This window comes from Stegostoma tigrinum, chromosome 1 (genome assembly GCF_030684315.1).
Source record: "Stegostoma tigrinum isolate sSteTig4 chromosome 1, sSteTig4.hap1, whole genome shotgun sequence".
Classification (NCBI taxonomy): Eukaryota; Metazoa; Chordata; class Chondrichthyes; order Orectolobiformes; family Stegostomatidae; genus Stegostoma; species Stegostoma tigrinum.
In genome coordinates this window covers 158,146,003-158,169,151 of record NC_081354.1, presented here as the reverse complement: position 1 = coordinate 158,169,151, position 23,149 = coordinate 158,146,003, and the positions used below count along the sequence as shown (strand labels likewise).

General features: G+C 43.0%; 1 protein-coding gene across 3 annotated transcripts in view; it reads left to right on the top strand.

Annotated features, from left to right (window-relative positions):
- Positions 1-14,843, top strand: part of LOC125457474 (mitogen-activated protein kinase 4-like) — a 133,924-nt gene extending 119,081 nt beyond the window's left edge. For all 3 annotated transcript variants that reach the window (XM_048541730.2, XM_059649677.1, XM_048541817.2), the window contains exon 6: positions 8,780-14,843. In XM_048541730.2, the coding sequence (XP_048397687.1) occupies positions 8,780-9,461 (682 nt within the window). In that variant the 3' untranslated portion in view covers positions 9,462-14,843. The remainder of the gene's footprint in view (positions 1-8,779) is intronic.
- The last annotated feature ends 8,306 nt before the right edge of the window (positions 14,844-23,149 follow it).

Here is a 23,149-nt window from a genome sequence, read left to right as displayed (position 1 = left end):
GATGATTACCAGGGTTGTCTCTACTCTCCTTCTTGAACAGTGGAACCACATTTGCAATCCTCCAGTCATCTGACACTATTCCGTAGACAATGACGAGTTAAAGATCAATGCCAAAGGCTCGGCAATCTCCTCGCTGACTTCCCAGAGGATCCTAGGATAAATCCCATCCGGCCCAGGGGACTTATCTATCTTCACACTCTGTATGATTTCTAATAGCTCTTCCTTGTGAACCTCAATCCCACCTCATCTAGTAGCCTGTATCTCAGTATTCTCCTCGACAACATTGTCGTTTTCTAGAGTGAATACTGTCGAAAAATATTCATTTAGTGCTTCCCCTATCTCCTTTGACTCCACACACAACTTCCCACTACTATCCTTGATTGGCCCTACTCTTAATTTTGTCATTCTTTTATTCCTTAAATACCTATAGAAAGCCTTCGGGTTTACCCTGATCATATCTTTTATGCTTTTCACACGTTGAAAGATGTACGTTTCTCACTGGGCAACGATGTGTTGTCAATGAAGGGGACTTGATGTTTGTTAAATACCTTAGTGACATCTGACTCACCTACTTAATGATCTGCATGCTAGGTTACTAAACTCACCAAACAAACAAGACATTGAGGAAGCCTGACATGGAAACTAAAGTGTGCACTTGGTAGATTCCGCTCAAACCTTACTCTGAATGACCTCCACATTAGACACAAAACAACATCTCAGCCCAATTTCTGTGGGCAATCCAGGGACAGTGGCATCCAGTATGTGCCAGCATCAAAGTACCTCCATGTCATATCTGCTTACCGGATGCTTCTGCACATCAGGCTATACTAACAACATGTCTTTGCAAAGCTGCAGCAAGGACACTGTGCACTCCAGGACACACTCAGTTTATGGACTGGACTGGGTTGTATCTCGAAGCTAATAGGTATTGCAGATGCTGGGGAATCCGAGATAACAAAGTGTAGAGCTGGATGAACACAGCAAGCCAAGCAGCATCTTCGGAGCAGAAAAGCTGACGTTTCGGGCCTGGACCCTTCCTCAGAAATGGGGGAGGGGAAGAGGCTTCTGAAATAAATAGGGAGAGGAGGGAGAGGCAGATCGAAGATGGATAGAGGAGAAAATAGGAGGACAGGAGAAAGACAAGTCAAAGAGGCAGGGATGGATCCAGTAGAGGTGAGTGTAGGTGGGGAGGTAGGGAGGGGATAGGTCAGTCCGGGGAGGACGGACAGGTCAAGGGGGCAGGATGAGGTTACGCGGTAGAAAATGCGGGTGCGGCTTGAGGTGGGAGGAGGGGATAGGTGAGAGGAAGAACAGGTTAGGGAGGTGGGGACAAGCTGGGCTGGTTTTGGGATGTGGTTGGAGGAGAGGATATTTTGAAGCTGGTGAAATCCACATTGATACCATTGGGCTGCAGGGTTCCCAAGCGGAATATGAGATACTGTTCCTGCAACCTTTGGATGGCATCATTGTGGCATTGCATGTCGTCCAAGGAATGGGAGGGGGAGTTGAAATGGTTCGCGACTGGGAGGTGCAGCTGTTTATTGTGAACCGCGCGCTGGTGTTCTGCAAAGCAGTCCCCAAGCCTCCGCTTGGTTTCCCCGATGGTAGAGGAGGCCACAACGGGAACAGCGGATGCAGTATACCACATTAGCAGATGTGCAAGTGAACCTTGCTTGATGTGGAAAGTTTTCTTGGGGCCTGGGATGGGGGTGAGGGAGGAGATGTGGGGGCAAGTGTAGCACTTCCTGCGGTTGCAGGGAAAAGTGCCCGGGTGTGGTGGGGCTGGAGGGGAGTGTGGAGCGGACAAGCGAGTCACTGAGACAGTGGTCCCTCCGGAAAGCAGACAACGGTGGGGAGGGAAAAATGTCTTTGTTGTTGGGGTCAGATTGTAGATGGCAGAAATTTCGGAGGATGATGTGTTGGATCCGGAGCTTGGGTGGGGTTGTATATGAGGATGTGGGGGATTCTCTTTTGCTTGTTATTGCGGGGACGGGGTGTGAGGGATGAGTTGCAGGAAACGCAGGAGACATGGCTGAGGGTGTTCTCGATCACTGCACGGGGGAAGCTGTCCTTGAAAAACGAGGATATCTGAGTTGTACGGGAGTGGAATGCCTCCTCCTGGGATCAGACGTGGCAGAGGAGAAGGAATTGGGAATAGGGGATGGCATTTTTACAAGAAGGTGGGTGGGAGGAGGTGTATTCTAGATAGCTGTGGGAGTCGGTGGGGTTGAAATGGATATTGGTTTCTAGGTGGTTGCCTGAGATGGAGACCGAGAGGTACAGGAAAGTGAGAGAGGTGTTAGAGATCGTCCAGGTGAACTTTCCCCAACCTCATTGTTCCCCAACCTCACACCATCCGCTTCTATCTCCTTCCCAAAATCCACAAACCTGCCTGCCCTCGTTGACCATTGTCTCTGCCTGCTCCTGCCCCACCGAACTCATCTCCAACAATCTGGACTCCATTTTCTCCCCCTTGGTCCAGGAACTCCCTGCCTACATTTGTGACACTACCCACGCCCTCCACCTCCTCCAGAACTTCCAATTCCATGGACCCCAACACCTCATTGTTACTATGGACGTCCAGTCCCTATACCTGTATTCCCCATGCAGATGGCCTAAAGGCCCTCCGCTTCTTCCTGTCCCGCAGTCCCGACCAGTCCCCCTTCACTGACACCCTCATCCACTTAGCCGAATCTGTCCTCACCCTCAACTTCTCTTGCAATTCCTCCCACTTTCTACAGATAAAGGGGGTGGCCATGGGCACCCATGTGGGCCCAAGCTGTGCCTACCTCTTTGTAGATTATGTGGAACAATCCCTCTTCCGCACCTACACTGGCCCTAAACCCCATCTCTTCCTCCATTACATTGATGACTGTATCGGCGCCGCCTCGTGCTCCCACGAGGAGCTCGAACAGTTCATCCACTTCACCAACATCTTCACCATCACCCCAAACTTAAGTTCACCTGGACCATCTCTAACACCTTCCTGACATTCCTGGACCTCTCTGTCTCCATCTCAGGCAACCACCTAGAAACCGATATCCATTTCAAGCCCACTGACTCCCATAGCTACCTAGAATACACCTCCTCCCACCCACCTTTCTGCAAAAATGCCATCCCCTATTCCCAATTCCTTGGCCTCTGCCACATCTGCTCCCAGGATGAGGCATACCACTCCTGGACATCTCAGATGCACTTGTTTTTCAAGGACTGCAACATCCGCACCCCCCCCCCCAACCCTGCAGTGGTCGAGAACGCCCTCAATCGTGTCTCCCGCATTCCCTCACACCCTGTCCCCGCAATAACAAGCAAAAGAGAATCCCCCTCATCCTCACATAACACCCCACCAAGCTCCGGATCCAACGCATCACCCTCCAACACTTCTGTCTGCAATCCGACCCCACCACTAAAGACATTTTTCCATCCCCTCCCTTGTCTGCTTTCCGGAGGGACCACTCTCTCCGTGACACCCTTGTCCACTCCACACTCCCCTCCAACCCCACCACACCCGGCACTGTCCCCTGCAACCGCAGGACGTGCTACACTTGCCCCCACACCTCCTCCCTCACTCCCATCCCAGGCACCAAGAAGACTTTCCATATTAAGCAGAGGTTCACCTGCACATCTGCGAACGCGGTATACTGTATCCATTGTACCTGTTGTGGCCTCCTCTACATCGGGGAAACCAATCAGAGGCTTAGGGACCGCTTTGCAGACCACCTACGCTCAGTTCACAAACAACTGCACCTCCCAGTCACGAACCATTTCAACTCCCCCCTCCCATTCTTTAGACGACATATCCATCATGGGCCTCCTGCAGTGCCACAATGATGCCACCAGAAGGTTTCAGGAACGGCACCTCATATTCTGCTTGGGAACCCTGCAGCCCAATGGTATCAATGTGGATTTCACAAGCTTCAAAATCTCCCTGCCCCACCCTCCACCCCCCCACTGCATCCCAAAACCAGCCCAGCTCGTTCCAGCCTCCCTAACATGTTCTTCCTCTCACCTATTCCCTCCTCCCACCTCAAGCCGCACCCCCATTTTTTTAACTCGTAACCTCATCCCACCCCCTTGACCTGTCTGTCCTCCCTACCTCCCCACCTACACTCACCTGTACTGGCTCCATCCCAGCCTCTTTAACTTGTCAGTCTCTTCTCCACCTATCGTCTCTATCCATCTTTGATCTGCCTCCCCCTCTCTCCCTATTTATTTCAGAACGCACCTCCCCTCCCCCATTTCTGAGGAAGGGCCCAGGCCTGAAATGTCAGCTTTCCTGCTCCTAAGATGCTGCTTGGCTGTTCATCCAGCTCCACACCTTGTTATCTCTGTATCTCTGAGCTGTTTGCTTGGTGTCATAATGCTCACTAACTCTGAGCTTTCCTGGATGCTGACTTCATCTTTGCCTTTTTTTTTATGCACTTTGTACCCTCAACTATAATTCTATGCTCATTATTACTGTGTGTCAATAGCTGTGAAGCTGGAAAAGCACAGCAGGTCAGACAGCATCTGAGGGGCAGGAAAGTAAACATTTTGGGCCAAAACCCTTTGTCAAGACTGAAGAAGCAGAGGGGAGCTCATAAGTGAATGGAGGGAAAGGGGTGGGGCTGGGTGAATGGCGGGTGGGATGATGATAGGTGGATGCAGGTAGGAGGGTAGTGTAATTGATCAGTGGGAAGGATGGAGTGGATAGGTGAGTAGGAAAATGGACAGGTTAGATCAGGTTAAGGAGGTGAGGAAGAGGGGAAGGGCTAGACCTGGGATAAGGCTGGAGGTGGAGGGATTTTGAAGCTGGTGAAGTCAATATTGAGGCCATTGTGTTGTAAGCTCCCAAAGCAAAATATCACGTGTTGTTCCTCCAATTTACGTTTGGCCTCACTCCAACAGTGGAAGAGGCCAAGGATGGATGTGTCGCTGGGGAAGTTGGAGGGGGAATTAAAATGGATTGTAACTGGAAGTTTTGGTTGGTTGGTGCATACATGTTACTTTTGTTTTGTCATTTATGATCACAGAAAGGAAGGAAGCTTGTCTTGTTTGTCATCATGCCGAAGTCAGGTCAAGGGTGCTAGCTTTCCTGCAAGGGTTCCTTGCACAGGCAGCCTCTGATACGAGTCCAGAGCCTGAACTGGATGGTCCGAGTCGGGGTCCCATCCCAATAAGAGGTGAGGAGCTGATTGTCAGGCAGCCCATCAATTATCTTGAGTTGTTCTGACCTCTTTAGAAGTGATTTTTTTCCTCTGGAATAAGAGACAGGCAGATATTATGGGTGATGGAAGTGGATGGCACAGCTATTACTGTTGGTGTATTTAGTGTATCGAGTGTGTGAGTAATAGACATCGGAGATTGGGGCGGGCAAGAGTGAGTGAGGGACGGTCTTACAGGCAATAGTGAGAATGGTAGAAAATGAGCCTTGACGGGATGTGAATACAGTAGCAGAGAGAGAGTAAGGTACTTGAGAGAAGATGGTGGCACTTATACTGGGAAAAGAGGAGAAGGTCATTTGCCTTTTCCTGTGCTGGGCATTCCTCCAGACAGCTGAGACTGCTCTAACCTGTGTGGTAACCTTAGACTAGGCTGGAATGATCTGGTGTCGTGTCCTCCACAGCTGGTCCCGTGGGAAGTAGACGTTCCATCTCTGCACCACCCCATCCAGCAGGACTTCCAGGACCCTGCCTGAAAAATGGGATGCCAATTTTCCCCTGTGTGCCATGTCAAGGACTAATGTCAGGGACCATGTAGTGCATCTCTGGGCTGACAATTCTTGTCCACATGCACAACAAGCTTTTAAAGATGGAGCAGCACAAGGGATGCCAGTGATTTCTATGATATCCAGTGAGTGACAAGTTCTCCTGAAGATTCTGTACAGTGAGGTGGGCCTGGAATCAGACGTGAGAGACGCATTAGGGACATGGTAGATAATTAATGCAAAGTTCAGTAAGATAAAGTGAGAACTCGCTAGCCCTCGCAGTGAAAAATCCTCCAAAACCTCAACATAACTGGCTTCTTTTCAGGATAATTTAAATACAACTTGATACGAGGGATTGCAAAGCCCTGTTCGCAGACTCACTGCTTGTATATGAAAAAAATAATGAGAGCAATATGACCAGTTGTAAACTTCTAAGCAGAGTTGAAATGGAGATCAGCAACAGTGCACATTTTCCTGAGAAGTTCACATGCTGGCATCAGGTCACAGTTTTAAAGAACAGAATGTTTTTAATCATTCCACGAATAATTTTTACACCAAATTAGGTCATTTATTTGTTCTATTGATATTTTTGTAAAGACTGTTTTTATATTTTAATATGATATTTTGATATTAATTTTGAAATACATCTTTACTACTTTCCAAAGTTGTACCATTGTGTCATACATTGTCTTCAGCTGAAAACCTTGCCACACATTTGCACCAGAATTCAGCTCCTCATCGACCTCAAATTCTTGATAAAATCTATCCACTTGCTGTTTAAATACTTCAGAGATCTAGCCTCCACATCTCTCTGCATAGAGAATTCCAGATATTCACTACCCTCTGGGAGAAGAAAATCCTCTCAGTTTTAAATGTGGTCCCCTTATTCTGTAACTATATCCCCTAATTCAAGATCCCCCCCCCACCATGAAAATACCTTCCCAACATATATGCACTCAAGACCCCTGAGAATCTTGTATGTTTCAATAAGATCACCTTTCAATCTTCTTTACTGTGCTGAATAAAGGTCTAATCTATTTAGCCAGTCTTGAGAAAGTAACCATTTCATCTTGGGGGTCAACTTAGTGAAGGACTTTTGAACAGCCTCCACGACTAGTGTACTGTGTCTTTAAATACAGGAGTCATAGCTGTATACACTACCCTAGATGCATCTTACCAACCCCTGTATAGTTGTAACAGGAGGATTATCCTTCTTTAAATTCCGACCCCCTCCAAGCAAAAAGGGCAAAATTCCATTTGCCACCTTAATTGCTTGCTGCAGATCAAACCAACATTTTTTTTCATGTATAAGAACACCCAAATCTTGCTATGCTATAATTTGTGGAGTTTCTAATTACGTAATAATCTGCCTTTTGAATCATTCGTATCAAAAGGCATGACTCCTCATTTTTGACAATTTCTCCAAGTGCTAAACTTTTGCCTACTCACTCCACCTATCTATCCCTTTGCAGATTCCTTCTGTCCTGATCAAAACATGCTCTCCCACGTACTCCTGTACCATCACCAAATTTGGATTCAACATACTCTATTCCCTCTTCCAAGTCAATACAGATAGTAAATAATTGAGGCCCCAGGACTGATCCTTGTGGCGCTTCACTAGTACATCCTTCTACCATCAAAAAGCACATTAATCTTGGCTGACTTTTGTGTGTTGACTAATTTTTAATTCATGCTAATACATAATTCCCAAAAATAAGAGCTCAATACCCTTTTATGTGACACTGTATCAAAATATTTCCAGAAATCCAAATAGACTACATCTTGTGGTTCCCCTTTATCTCCTGCTTTTTATACCCTCAAAGAACTTTAACAAATTTGTCGAACATGATTTCGCTTTCATAAATGTTGAATATATTTGATTGCATTAAGCTTTCCTAAACATACTGCTTTTTCTTCCTTAATGGACTCCAGCACATTCCCAATGATGTATGTTAAGCTAATCAGTCTATAGTTTCCTGCTTTCTGTCTTTCTTTCCTTGAACATGTGTGTCATATTAATGATTTTCCAATCTGCTGGAACCTCCCAGAATCTAATGAGTTCTGAAATATTTTGACCAATGCCTCCCTTATCTCTGCACATCTTGCAAATCCTTGGATGCAGGCCATCAGGTCCTAATAACATGTCCCATCAGTCCCATCAGTTTGTCAAATAATTAGTCACCAACTTTAGCCACTTTTCTTTTTCAATCCCAACCCTAGCTTCTAGAAGATTTTGCTGTTTGTTTTCTTACTCATTGCCAATAAACAGTAAATTTAAACTGAAATCACCTAAAAAAAAAATAAAACCTATGACCTGTTTGCTTTTAATTCAAGCAATTGCACAATTTAAACTTCAGGGAAACAAAAAAAATGATTGAGTGAACGGGTATTAACTATTAAATAAATGCACTGCCTTTATGCACCTGAGCTATTTTGACAGGAAGTCCTCGAGCATATTGCACAATCCATATCAATTTAGCTGAGCTTAGCAGATAGCAGCAAGATACAGCTGGTATTCATGCCCTTGGGATTTGGAGGAAGATCAAGATTTGCTCCTGATTGAAGTGCATTGATCCCTGTCAAGTGTGCATGTTGGACAATAGATGAGAACAGAAATAGGCTCAGGCTGTCATACCCTCCACAATTAAATAAATTCTCTCAATCTCTCCTTGTACAAGACTGGCAATTTAATCACAATAGTGGAAGACTCATCGATGCACAATGCCAAAGTTTGTGCTGTATTGTTAACAGAACTGAATTTAACTTTGATGTAAAGGATGGGTATTACACGTCCTGATGGAATTACAAAACAATAAGAATGGGGTTGATGCTTGGGCTGCTACTGTGCAATTACTCCTAGTCTTAGAGCAGCTTTAATGGAAGTTTAGAAACCATCCCCTGTGAATCTCCCATCAACTGGGCACATCTAAATGTGCAATGTAGAATGTACCAAAAATGAAACAAAAGCTATAACATAAGTGCATTTGCTCTTGACATTGATTTGCTGATTTAAAACACGATCTGAACCAGAAGCTAGATGTTACTACCTGCTGTTTTTCTTTGACAATTTTACAACCAATAATTTTGTTGCAGATATCATGACAGCTTCTCTTCTGACTTTGAGCTGCTCCGAGATAAATACAGTGACATGGATGAAGCCCAGCGCGATCCTCGTGCTACATCAAAAGCCATTGCAGAGGATGTGCAAGTTGACCCTCGGAAATATTCGCAGAGCAGCTCTGAGCGACTCCTGGAGCAGTCCCACTCCTCCATGGATCGGATGTGTGATGTTGACTATGGACGATCTTGCGACTATAAAATTGGATCACCCTCCTATCTGGATAGACTACTGTGGAGGGACAACAAACCACATCATTACTCTGAGCCTAAGCTCATTCTGGATTTATCTCATAGGAAAAGAACTGCGACTGCCTCGTGTGTGGCCGTCTCACTGGACGAAGGGAAATCTGACCTCCTTTTGAAGGTCTCAGACTGTAAGAATGGGAGCCCTTTCAAAATTGATTGCTCCAGCTCACTGCCAAACATTCAGGAAAGGAGTCAGCCATCATCCCCTCGCACCTTGGCATCTTCAGAAATATCAAATGGAGGGAGCTCCCAGTTTGACTTTGATGTCTTCATATCTAGAGCCTTAAAGCTTTGTGGAAAACAAGAGGAAATAGCTGATAGTAAATTGAATGATTTGAATGGCACCTGCATGCCAGAACACACCAATGAAATTGTTCAGGCAGAAGTCAATGAAAAGGAGAGGTGGTAGAAAATAGGCATTTGTTATAAACAGCTGAGTAGGAGCTTTATTTTGTAAAGATGGTGTTTCAGCAATGTAACACATTTAGGGTTTGCTCAACTGAAAAGTTAAGCCTCAGGGGAGGTTTACAGCCTAGAATTAGTGCTTCATCAGTTTGGACGGTGGCTACAGAAAACACTGATGGCCTGGTAACCTTTTGAAGATTATAATTGTATTTCAATCACCAATTGAAAGCTTACTTTTTTTTATATTCTCAGACAATTGACCTGCCACGACATGTAACAAGTTTTAACTGACTTGCCTCAAAGATCAATGACTCCGGAAGTGACGCAGACTTGGATTTTATTGTTTTCACTGATCCTAACCAAAAAGTTATCAGGGATCTCTCCCACCAAAAGCTCACAGCAATTTAATGCTGGAAAACAGCATTAATTGATGGATAGAAAATTTGCTCACATCTAATTCGGAAGTCCTGCTTAAATGATGAAAACTAATCTGATTGGCCAGCAGGTCTGTAGTCTTGCAGCAAACCCTGAACAAAATGAAGTTATGGAGCAGGATTTCAAAGTGAGTTTGTGGGGTATCAGCAAGACCTGGGTAGCAGACCTATGGAGAACTAGGGCGGGGGTGCGCATGGTGGGATGGTTATGGATTGGAGAGGAGTGTTGAATGGATATCGGAGATGCTTCAAGTAGGCATAACAGAATTTCACAGGAGGCCCTCTGCTGTCAGGCCAGACCCCTGCAGTACAGTAAAAGTTTCTGGGTTGCTGTAGGCTCCTCCTGTTTGGGAATTTTAGCATTGGGGTGAATGGTTACTTGAGGATCTCAGCAGGAGTGAACAGCCTGCCTGATGCATCCCTTGACCATTGAAGTATTGGATTCAAACAAAATCAGCCCACAGAACAGTTGGCCTCTCATGTTTACTCTTGTAAACTGAAGTTAAATCTCCCTCCCACCTGCCCCCATCAACCACTTCCAGGACAGGTACAACATGACTTAAAAATAGAGTAAATATCCCCCTATTCTTCAAAACTAAAAGTAAAGCTCCATCAACACTGTCCCTATCAAAAACACTCAGGACAGGTAAACAACAGGTAAGATGTAAAGTAAATCTCCCTCCATGCTGTCCCCATTGGATACTCCCAGGATAGTATCTCACTGGTTAAAAAGAGTAAATCTCCGTTTATTCTTTCAAACTGAAATTAAAACTCTCTAGCGCTTCCCCTGTCAAACACTACCATGACAGGGACATTACGGAGTTAGATACAGAGTAAAGCTCTTTCTACTTTTTAAACAGAAAGTAAATGTCCCTCAACACTGTCTCTATCAAGTATTCTCGGGACGTGTACAACATGGGTTGATGGCCCTCTGCAGGACCAACTCGCCTCTTGTCGCTCTACTGTCTTTTCCCTTTAGTTCTGCAAATTATCCTTTTCAGATAACCAATCCTTCTTGAATGCCTGAATTGAACCTTACTCCACCACACTCTCTGATGTATTTCAGATTTTAAACTCTCGCTGTCTGAACATTTCTCCTCTTGTCTCCATGTTTTTTTTACCAATTACCTTCAAGCTGTGACTTCTGGTTTTCAACTCCTCTTCTAATGTTTCCCTTCATCAGCGGTGTTTCACAGAGATGGGTACTGGGTCCACTTTCATTCGTCATTTATATAAATGTTTTCAATGAGAATATAGGAGGCGTGGTTATTAAGTTTGCAGATGACTCCAAAATTGGTGGTATAGTGGACAGTGAAGAAGGTTATCTAAGATTACACAGAGATCTTAATCATTTGGGTCAATGGGCTGAAGTTTGGTAGATAGAGTTTAATTTGGATAAATGTGCATTTTGGCAATACAAACAAAGGCAGGACTTATACAATAGGATGGATATTAATAAATGGGAGAAGGTTCAGACAAGTATTACCGAGATGTTGTTGAGAATGGAGAATTTGAGATATAAAAATGGATTGGAAAGATTGGGACTTTTTTTTTCATTGGAGTGGAGGCGGCTGAAGGCTGACTTTATTGAGGTTTATAAAATCATGAGGGCCATAGATAAGGCGAATGACAAGAGTCTTTCGCTTCAGGTGGGTAAGTTCAAAACTAGTGGGCATATAAAACTAGTAGGCTGAGAAAGTTTTAAAAGGACATGAAGGGCAGGTTTTATTTACACAGAGTGGTTCATGTGTGGAATGAGCTGGCAGAGAACGTGTGGAAGCAGGTAGAGTTACAGTGTTTAAAAGACTTTCGCATGCATCCATGAATAGGAAATCATTGGAGGGATATGGGCTAAATGCAGGCAGGTGGGCCTGGTTTAGCTTGGAAAATGGTTAGATTGGACTAGTTGAACTGAATGGTCTGTTTAAATGCTGTATGACTCTGTCCCCAGAGCCTTCGTGATTTTGAATAACAATTAAATCACCTGTCAATTTCCTCTTCAAGGAAAACCATCCCAACTTTTCCAAACATTCTATGTAACTGAAGTTCTTCATCCCTGAAACAATTCTTGTCGATATTTTCTGCACTGTCTGAAATCTTCACTTTCTTCTTAAAGTGCGGGGCTCAGAACTGAACAAACAGTCCAGTTGAGGCTGAACCAGTGCTTCATACAGGTTTAATATAACTTCCTTGTTTTTGGTACTTTATGCCCCTATCGCTGAAGCCCAGGATGATCTATACTTCATTAACCAGGTTCTAGCCCTGTCCTGCCACCTTCACTGACTAATGGGAACTTTTCTTGGACAGAATCCCTTTTAGAATTGTACCATTCATTTTATGTTGGGGTGAATTTTACAAGTGGATGTATTGCTGATCCCTAGATAGAAGGTTGATTGGCAGTTCACAAATTTATGAAAGATTGCCATACAATAATATGTCAGGGGCAGTCTTACAAAAGTGCCCTTCAAAGACAGGGAGTTCCACCCTTTGAAAGCTGACTAGTCCCAGCAGCAGCAGGATGCAGTTGTAGTTATTGATGGGACTACAGGGACATTGTGAAAAGAAAATCCTGGATACAGACTGAAAGACAAGTCTGGAGTTTCTGGTTCAGGACAGAAGAGGGTGATTTTTGTCTGCAAAAGTCAGCCTTCAGTTGCCCGCCACTTCAACACATGACTGTGTTCCCTGGTCAACATCTGTCAGCTGCTTGCTGCTGGAGCACTGCATACCTCAGCACAAGCTGGAAGAGCAGCATCTCATTTTTTGTCTATAAACTCTGCAGCCTTTGGGACTCCAAGTCAAGTTCAACAATTTTAGGGCTTGGGTACGTTCTCCCATTGTTCTTATCCTAACTTCCAACACACAGCCCTTGTCGTGCTACCACATGGGGGTGGCACAGCGGCTCAGTGCTTAGCACTCCAGCCTCACAGCGCCAGGGACCCAGGTTCAATTCCAGCCTCGGGCAACTGTCTGTATGGAATTTGGACATTCTCCCCGTGTCTGCGTGGGTTTTCTCCGGGTGCTCCGGTTTCCTCCCATAGTCCAACGATGTACCGACTAGGTGGATTGGCCATGCTAAATTGTCCATAGAGTTCAGGGGTGTGTGGGTTATAGGGGAATGGGTCTGGGTGGGATGTTTCAAGGGGCAGTGTGGACTTGTTGAGCCAAAGGGCCTGTTTCCACACTATAGGGAATCTAAACTACCTAAACACACACAGTCCTCATTAGCAGCTATTAATTCTCACAGGCTGACCTCTGTCCAACTGTTTTTCTTTCACTTTGGGCTCTATCTCGACCAATTTGTTTACTCCTCCCCCTCCCCCCACCCTATCTTCTGCATATTTAACAACTTTTCCCTAGGTACCATCAGTTCTGAAGAGAAGTCACTGGACCTGATTTCTAACTGATTTCTGTCCACAGATCTTATCCAGACCTGCTAAGTTTATCCAGCTGTTTCTGTTTTTGTTTGTGGCTATGCATGGTTTAGGAGTGGGATGGGAAGAAGGCAGAAGAGGTGAGTTCCATATGGGGAGCAGGGGAAACAGAAACATAGAAGATAGGAGCAGGAGAAGGCCATGTGGCCCTTTGAGCCTGCTCCACCATTCTTCATGATTATGATTCATCGTCCAACTCCAATAGCCTAATCCTGCTTTCTCCCCATAACCTTTGATCCCGTTCACCCAAGTGCTATGTGTAGTCACCTCTTGAATACATTCAGTGTTTTGATATCAGCTGCTTCCTGTGGTAATGAATTCCACAGGCTCACCACTCTTTGGATGAAGAAATGTCTCCTCATCTCCATTCTAAATAGCCTACCCCGAAATCCTCAAACTGTGACCCCAGTTCTGGGCACACCCACCATCAGAAATATCTTCCCTGCATCTACCATGTCCAGTCCTGTTAGAATTTTATAAGTCTCAATGAGATTCCCCCTCCCCCCCGCCGCCTCATATGTCTGAGCTCTAGTAACATTCCCACCCAAGTCAATCTCTCCTCATATGTCAGACGTGCCATCCCCAGAATCAGCCTGGTAAGCCTTTGCTGCATGCTCTTGAGAGCAACAGTATCCTTCCTTAGAAAAGGAGACCAAAACTGCACACAGTACTCCAGGTGTGGTCTCACCAAGGCTCTGTGCAAGTGCAACAACACATCCCTGCTCCTGTATTCCCAAAAGTTTGCCAAAGAGGACCACCTCCATTTCCTTCCCCACTTTTGCCCTGGGGAGGAAAGATTGGCTACTTTTCTTCCATTATCAACCACCCAGTGGTATGGTGATAGAGGCAGAATGAGGCCTTTATGTGGTCTTTAATTTTAACATCAAAGATCAGGTTGGGTCGCTGATATCTTATCTGCCAGCTGTAATACAGGGGACAAGCTGTGGGGTGAGTGGGAAGGTGGTGTGCCAACCACCCATTTTATTTTACCTGTTTGTCCACCCTTTTTCACTCCCTCCACCACCAATGTTCAGCAACAGCAGCATGTACTATCCACAAGATGCAATACAGAAATTTACTAAACATTCTCAGACAGCACCTTCCAAACCCACAACTACTTTCATCTGGAAGAACAAGGGCAGCCAATACATCGGCAAACCACAACCTGCAATTTCATCTCCAAGCCACTTACCATCCTGACTTGGAAACATCACTGCATCTTCACTGTTTCTGGGTCAAAATCCTGGAATTTGCTTCTAAATGGCATTATGATTCAACCCATTGCAGGTAGACAGCAGTAGTTCAAGAAGGCAACTGACCTTGTAATGTGGGTCATTTATAGACAAAACCTTCAATCCTCTTTTACAATGTACAAGAGAAATTACTCATTTTGCAGGAAAATTGAGACTGGATTTGGTTTTTAAATTGCCCCAAACTTCTTTTCTCCAAAACAGTTAATTTACTTTGGTTAGAGACAAAAAAACTGCAGATGCTGGAATCCAAGGTAGATAAACATGAGGCTGGAAGAACACACCAGGCCAGGCAGCATCTGGAGGAAAGAAGCAGTCAACATTGTGGGTATTAGGGCTAATATCCGAAATGTTGACTGCTCCTTTCTTCCAGATGCTGCCTGGCCTGGTGTGTTCTTAGAGCCTCCTGTTTGTCTACCAATTTATTTTGGTTACTGAGCTCAGTTTTAAATCTCTCCTGCTGTAGGTATGGAACACATTTTGGAAGTTCCAGAGCCACAGCCTAAAATTACTGGTGAATAAAAGTCATTTTTTTAAAAAGATGAAGTGATGGGTGAATGAAAGGGAGTACAGTCATTTGTCAGTTTTTAAAATAGTATCGGAAGTCAATCAATTGGCAGTGTGCACTAACTATTGCATTTGTTAAATTAGATGATCAACCTATGTCATTTTTGTATCTTAGTAAAATGACTCTTTAAAAGCTTTGTTATATGCTTTTAAAGAGTGAATCATTTTACTAAGGCACTGTGGCAAGCCGATAAGAAAGCGTTTTTTGTATAGTTGCCAACTCAGCCTCTCCCTATTCCAGGCGGTGTCATAATGCAACGGCCTACTTTCAAATGTGCTTCCCAGACTCCTGCCATTGGCAGCCCAAAATGTTACACGTCACAAATTCCCACCGTCCCAAGCTTTTTGTTTGTATCACAGCTTTGATTTCTGAAAAATCCTGCCGTCCTATAACAAATTTGATTGATCATTAATTATTTACTTTAAAATGGTGTGTGGGCTGCCACTTTAGCCATTTGCTGTGTAATGGAGTCAGCTCAGTGTGGACAGGAATCTTTGCTGACTTTTGTATTTTATATGGCCTCCCCTCACTGAAAACTCACCTGGTGGGAAATCATGAATCCAGCCTGTGGTGTTTGCTGATTATAAGTACTTGCAGGTCAATATAATTTTAATACCTGTGCAGGTGAATACAAACCACTGAGAAGTAACATTATTGCCTGCAGTATAAATCCATAATACCACATTAGCCATAGCAGCAGATGTATGTTGTAGGGTAACAACACATTACTTGAATCATTAGACACCATGAGAAGAATGCCATCAGTAAACATAAAATATGAAATTGTTAAAAATAATGTTCTAGGCTCCTACGTGTTCTCTTGAGTGACACCCCATGGGGTGACTGGAGCTGAAGGAACTGTATTTCAGCAAGCAATCAATTCACTTAAGAAACCATGGAGCAAATTAATATGGAGAACATAAATATACTGTTCAAGAACATCAAGTGCACAGTGTACGCTGCCATTCTGACCAGGGACTTGCTAGCTTCTAATCCTAGTTTTTTCCAAGCAAGCACCGATAGAGTACTAAAATTAGTCTCAGACCTGGTTGCCATTCCTGATTGTTATTCAGTAACTGTGAGTCTAAATTGCTTGCATAGGATGCAGGGCACAGGTGCTAGACATAGTGCTGCAAAAGAGCACTGCAGTTACTTCAAGTTGAAGGCCTAGATTGAATACTGACAATAAAAGCCCCATCTCTCTCTTTAGATGTGTAAAAAATGTCAGTTAAATGTCTCAGAGTTCAGTTTCAAATGGGTTGAAATTCCCAATTGAAGATTGACCACAGTTAGGTTCAGATTGTTCCTCTGCATGACAAGAACAGATTGTGAAAATTTTTTTCTCTATTGGAGAGTCTGGGATGATAAAACTTTTACTTATTTAAAAAGTTAAATTGAGATAAGCATTAATCTAGGCCGTCTGACATGAACATCTTGTCTGGTTTAAACCGTAAAATGTGGTCAGAACAATGCCGAGTCTGCTGTTTTTTGGTTTAGATTTCCTGTGTTCCAAAACAAAATCGCCACAGCTCATTTAGTAAAAGTAAAATAAGTGGAGCTCGACTGAATTTTATTGTTGATATTTTGAGTTTAATGGGTTCAGGTTGGATTCCATTAAATTGGATTTTATTAAATTGAATACAGTAAATCTGGTAATTAACTCACATGATGAGTGACGTAGCATGTCATAGTAATAACCGAGTAGAGATTTATACCATAAAATACTACAGCTGAGCTAAATAAGTGCAGTCTGTTATTCCCAATAGTGCCAGTTATGTAGTAGATGCTATTAGGAGTGCAAGTCGAAACCCAGATCCAAGTGAATTGCAGTGGAGGGAATGGTAGATGGGAATGGTATTGCCACCTTCGGAATGATGAAGGGTTGAGTTTTTACATACCATATGAGAAAGAAGGAAGCAGGGATAATCTTCAGGGGTGTGCCCCTGATGCTTAAAGGGCATCCTTGAAGATTGTATGCCTAATCTTCAGGCATTTGAAAATTACCTTTAAAATAAAGGAGACTGCTTACTCCTGCCTGTCTATTCATACCATTCACTATTATTATGGTGTGGGCAGGGTAATATTGCAGTTATTTGAGATTTTAATGAACTCAATTTGACCCTTAATTGTTTGTTTACATATGGTAGCCACGCTGCAGATTTGGGGTTTGGTATGATGGTTTCAAGCTTAAGGATGGATGGTGAAGTGGTAGGCTGGGCACCTAGCCCAGTTTGTGTGCTACCTCACCTGAGGGAGCATATAATATTCAGCCCCTCGATCATGCACAGCTCATTTGCTAACTCTTGGGACTCTGGGAATATGTACATCCCATAATACCATGCGTAGCCCGATATGAAGTTTCTTTTGAGGTACTTATCAAGTCCTCTTTCGAGTTTCATGGTGCTCTCGCATTTCCTGATGAATGGAGTCCAGTTCATACATTCACCACTCTCTGTGTAGTTCAGTTTAACTGTCTCTCCAGTTTCACTCTAACTTTAAGGCTGTGCATTCTTGTTGTAGAATCTAAAATTAAGTCATATTGACATTTATCTTGTCTTGAAATCTCCTGGGAGATTACAGGTAGAATTCTTTCTCCCCTGTAAACAATCCTAGCTTCTGTGCATAACTCAGATCACAGAAGTGTTATGGTGCCAAAGGAGGCCATTTGGTCCATCATGCCTGCACCACCTTGATAAATGAGCATCATTACCTAGTGTCAATCTCCTGCTTTTTCCTCATGTACTGCAGATTATTTTTATCCAATAGTCATCCATTGGCCTCATAATACCTCACTTGAACTTGGCTCCGCAACACGTCCAGAAAGTGTGTTCTTTATCCTAACAATTCGCTGCATGAAAATGTTTTTCTTTTACAACTCTTCTTTCCTTTTCAGATTGCTTTAAATCTATGCCATGCTGTTTTTGTTCCTTTTACAAACAGGAAGTTTCTCTCTATCTACTGTCTCATCTGGTTCATGATTTTTAAATCTTCTATCAGATCTCCACTTAAACTTCTTCTCTCCAAGGAGAACAGTGACATCTTTTTCAGTCTTTTTTTTAATGCGTGAGATGAGGGAATTGCTGGCTAGGCTAGCATTTATTGCCCTTCCTTAATTGCCCAGTTAGGAGTCAACCATATTGCTGTGGCTCTGCAGTCAATGCAGGCCAAACCAGATAGGAATGGCAGTTTCCTTCCATAAAGGACTTTGAAAAAAACCAGATAGGTGTTTCCTGACAATCAGCAACAAGTTCATGGTAGTCATTGGACTCTTGTTTCAATTTTTGTTGCATTCACATTCCACCATCTGCCAGGATTCAAACCCACATCCCAAGAATATTATAAGGGTAGCTAGATGACAGTCCAGCGATAATATCACTAGGCCGTCAGCTCCCATCTAATCTCACCCTGGAATGGTTCTTTTAAATCATTTCTGCACTCCCTTCAATGCATTCACATCTTCCTATAATGCAGTACCAGAACTGTACACAATACTCTAGCTGAAGTCTAACAAGTATCTTGCGCAAATTCAGCATCACCCCCTCATTCTTGTACTTGGGTTATCTTATCTAAATGAACAATTTCAGTAGTCCTTTGCTGCATCTTTTCCACCATCTGATATGTTCCTCTTGGTGACTAAAATTAGACTCCAGGTAAGGTTCATCCAGCATTCTACATAAACTTTGAATCATTTTCTAAGATTTATGTTCCATTCCCCTGGTTAAAACCAGTATCCATTTGCTTTCTCTCCTGTTCTGAAGGCTATACTCAAAGTCTCATCAACATATCTATCAATATTTCCCTATGCCACCTTTTGGCAAATCGAGACCTTCAATATTTGATCAACCCGTTCCTTGCTTTTTTCAGTCTCTGCTAATTTTATGTTACCTGCAACTTTGAAAATTTTGGTCCCCACTTGCAAATCTTGTTTGTACAATGTAAACAGCCACAGTCTCACCATTAATCCTGAGACTTCACATATTTTCCATGATGTACATTTACCTTATGTTTGCTCCTGCTTCGGGTAGTTTTCAACCAGAGCATTCTTTTATAAAGTACGTTCCTACCATGTGGACCAATCTTGTATATTTTATCTAAAGCCTTCTTTAAACCTAAACAAATAACAGCCACTTAGTTCATGTTACCTCCTCAAAGACACCAAGAGATTTATCAGTCATGACCTCTTGCTCACAAAGTCAAGCTCCATTCAGAAAAGCCTGTCTTGTGCTGCATCAGGTTAACTTTCAGGGTTTTGCCACCAATTTAAAGTAACCTTTTCTAATAGAACTGTAGATGTATCTACACTTCCCCTCCTTCTCCACCCTGTACTGCAGTGGGTCAAGAAGGTGGCTCATCATCACCTTCTCAAGGTGAGCTAGGGATGGACAATAAATGCTGGCCTAGTCAGCGATGCCCACATTCTATTGACAATAACAATTTGCTCTTCGACCTTTTATTAACCACCAAGAGGAGAGGTGAAACATTTGCTTTCAGAGATTATTTTAACTTGGCTACTGCAAATGGCATGGAATCTCTTTGCTTTACCCTACCTTCTTTGCTCTCAAAGGAAGTGGGTGTTTGGTCTCTATTCAGTATCTCGTCGAAGGAAGAAAATTTACTTTGTGAATTCAAGAATGGATGCACAAACTATCTCACCACAACATATTGCTGAAATAGTCTATGTCAAATTTACATTTTTATTGACTACACAATTAGATATTAGGGTTACAATGCTCCTGGAATATCTAAACGTCAAGACTGGTTCATTTATCTGTCTACGGTAGTTTACAGGTTTTATGCAGTGCAATGTTCTATGCCTTGGGTCAGTAAGATGGCATGACAATGTTGCTGTTCAGATATATTGTATGTCTTGCCAGCCTACCTTAATGAATTTGAAACAGCAGAAATGTTGTTCAGTGTAATTACTAAACATTGTAAGTGTGCATGTTTGGATGAGTCATTCGTGAAATGATTTTTGTTGAGGGGGTGGCAGTTGATAAATTCACCCTATTTATGTGGAACTCTGCATAATCTCTGAACTACTAAATTGCAACAAATATGCTGCAGTGGCATAGATCCAGAGGGTTTCCCTTGGCATGTGTTTGCTTAATTTTGCTAACTGTTACAAAATTTTGAAAATGTTCCCTCCCCCCCCCAAAACTATATTTGATGGTAAATATCAGTTTCTAATTTTTTGTAAGTAAGAAAATGTCTTTATTTCTATATATTTCTAAAAGCTGGGAAAGAAATTGTGTAGCTCAAAATATGTCTAGTAAGTCTATCATGTCACATATGCAAATTAGTTGATAATCCACCTGTTTTTCCATGGTCTGGGATGAAGAGGTCAAAGAGAGAATGACAGTAATTGTCACAATCATTATTCTTTCATCAGCAGCAACACAGAGCTGTTTATGTAACTATAAGTATTCTAACATAGAACATATTGTGTATCCAGTGCATGCTGTAATGCAGGAGGCCATCTAGTCCATTGTGCCTGCATCAGCTCTTCATTGAGCATTATTACCTAATACATATTTTTAAAATTATGATTAGAATGGTATGTATCACCATGTCACGTCCTGTGTTATATTGCTCTGTTACACATTGCTATGGCTACATTTATTCTATGCACATTTGTTACTGCTGATCGTTGGAAGAACTTTTCATAAGCAAGCTCTGGAAAAAAGAGAAAGCTGGGCCTTTGGAACATACTGTATAGCGTACCCAACCTCTAGCGCCCAAGAGCTGAATCTACTTTCTTGTATAAAGAGTAAGAATGTGTAAGGACCATTAACTAATTTAATATCTAAACTAGGGAAATAAAGCCAGACCTCCTTGACTTGTAATATGATAGACAATTAAACTCTGAATGGCCTCACTCCAAAAGCTCATGTTTGAAGTCATTAGAATCCGATTGATATAAAACATTGTTTACATAGTAACAATTGCATTTCTGCCATTAATGGGATTTAGTTCCATCTCAAAATCAAAACAACGTAAGGGGCTCATGTGGCACAGTGGTAATGTCCCTATCTCTGAGTCAGGAGACTGTGATTCAAGTCCTACCTGCTTCAGAGTTGTGTAATAACATTTCTGAACAGGTTGATGAGGAGATATCTCAAAGTAAATGTACGGTCTAGAGTATTTGAGAAGATTTGTAGCTGAGGTTGTGGATGAGGTTGTAGACTTGCTTGCCGTGCTGGTGCGTTTAATTGCAGATGTTTTGTCACCCTGCTAGGTAACATCATCAGTGCACCTTCAGTGAAGTGCTGATACTCTGTCCCACTTGTTATTTATATGCCTTGGTCAGCTGGGGTGGTTGGCATCAGTACCGGTTCTGTTTATCAGTGGTTTGTATATCGGCTCCAGTTCAGAGTGTTTGATAGAGTTCCAGTTGGAATGCCAGGCCTCCAGGAATTCCCTGGCATGTCTGTTTAGCTTGTGCTATTATGGAGGTGTTGTCCCAGTTGAACTCATGCCCTTCTTTGCTTCTGTGTGTATTGAGACCAGTGAGAATTGGTTGTGTCTCTTGGTGGCTGGTTGGTGTTCTTATGTCTTTATTGTCAGTTTTGTTCCAGCTTAGCCTATGTAATGTTTCTCACAGTACTTGTGTGGTATTTTGAATATTACATTAGTTTCATTGGTTGTGGATATGGGATCCTTTATCTTTGTCAACAGCTGTCGCAGGGTGGTTGTTGATTTGTGGGCTGCCCTGATACGTAGGGGTCTGTGTAGTCTTATGGTCACCTCTGAAAGTCCTTGATGTACGGTAGGGTGACTAGTGTGTCAAGCTGTGTTGTGTCTTCTTGTTGTGGTCTGTCGCGAAGGTAACAGTGGCTTGTGCTTTTTGGCTATCTGCTGCCTTTAAAAACTCCTTATATGTGTTCCTGAAATAGTAGGAACTGCAGATGCTGGAGAATCTGAGATAGCCATGAGCTGGATGAAAAATCATGGTCTCGGCGAGAAATGTCAGCTTTCCTGCTCCTCCGATGCTGCTTGGCCTGCTGTATTCATCCAGCTCTACACCTTATACGTGTTCCTGTTCTTGTTTTTAAAAGGAAGGAATGCATACACAAAAAACACAATCCACCACTACCTCTACGACAGACTACAACAAGACACAACACAACCAGACACACTGGTCACCCTACCATATATCAGGGACACATCAGAAATGAGCACAAGACTACTCAGACCCCTAGGTATCAAGGTAGCTCACAAACCAACAACCACCCTGTGACAGCTACTGACGAACGTAAAGGATCCCATACCCACAACCAATAAAACTAATGTAATATACAAAATACCACACAAGGACTGTGAGAAACATTATATAGGCCAAACTGGAAGAAAACTGACAATAAAGGATACATGAACACCAACTAGCCACCAAGAGTCACAATCAATTCTCACTGGCCTCAATACGTACAGACAAAGGACATGAATTCAACTGGGACAACACATCCATAATAGCACAAGCCAAACAGAGACATGCCAGGGAAATCCTGGAGGCCTGCCATTCCAACCAGAACTCCATTAGTGGACTGGACCTAACATACAAACCACTGAAAAACAGAAATGGAAGTGATGCCAACCACCCTAGCAAACCGAGGCCTATAAACAACAAGTGGGACAGAGCACCAACACTTCACTGGAGGTGCACTGACAATGTTACCTAGCAGATGACAAAACATCTGCAACCAAAGATATTGGCTTGGCGAGCTAGTCTGCAGTCTAATGTATGGTCTAGCACCCTTATTAAGAATTAATTTTTTAAACTTATGGTGACCAATATCTACTTCTCATTTATCTTCATACTTTAGATTTTTAAAAATTCACTCATGGTATGTGAACTTTTATGATTTGTACCCCTAAACCACTGAATCACTTTGAAACTTCAAAAGAAGAGGAAGACAGAAAATGGGAGAGAAAATGTGAGGTAAAAGAAATGAAAGAAGTTCAAAATATACATACACGGTGAAATTCTTCTTTGGAATTCAACAGGCGTT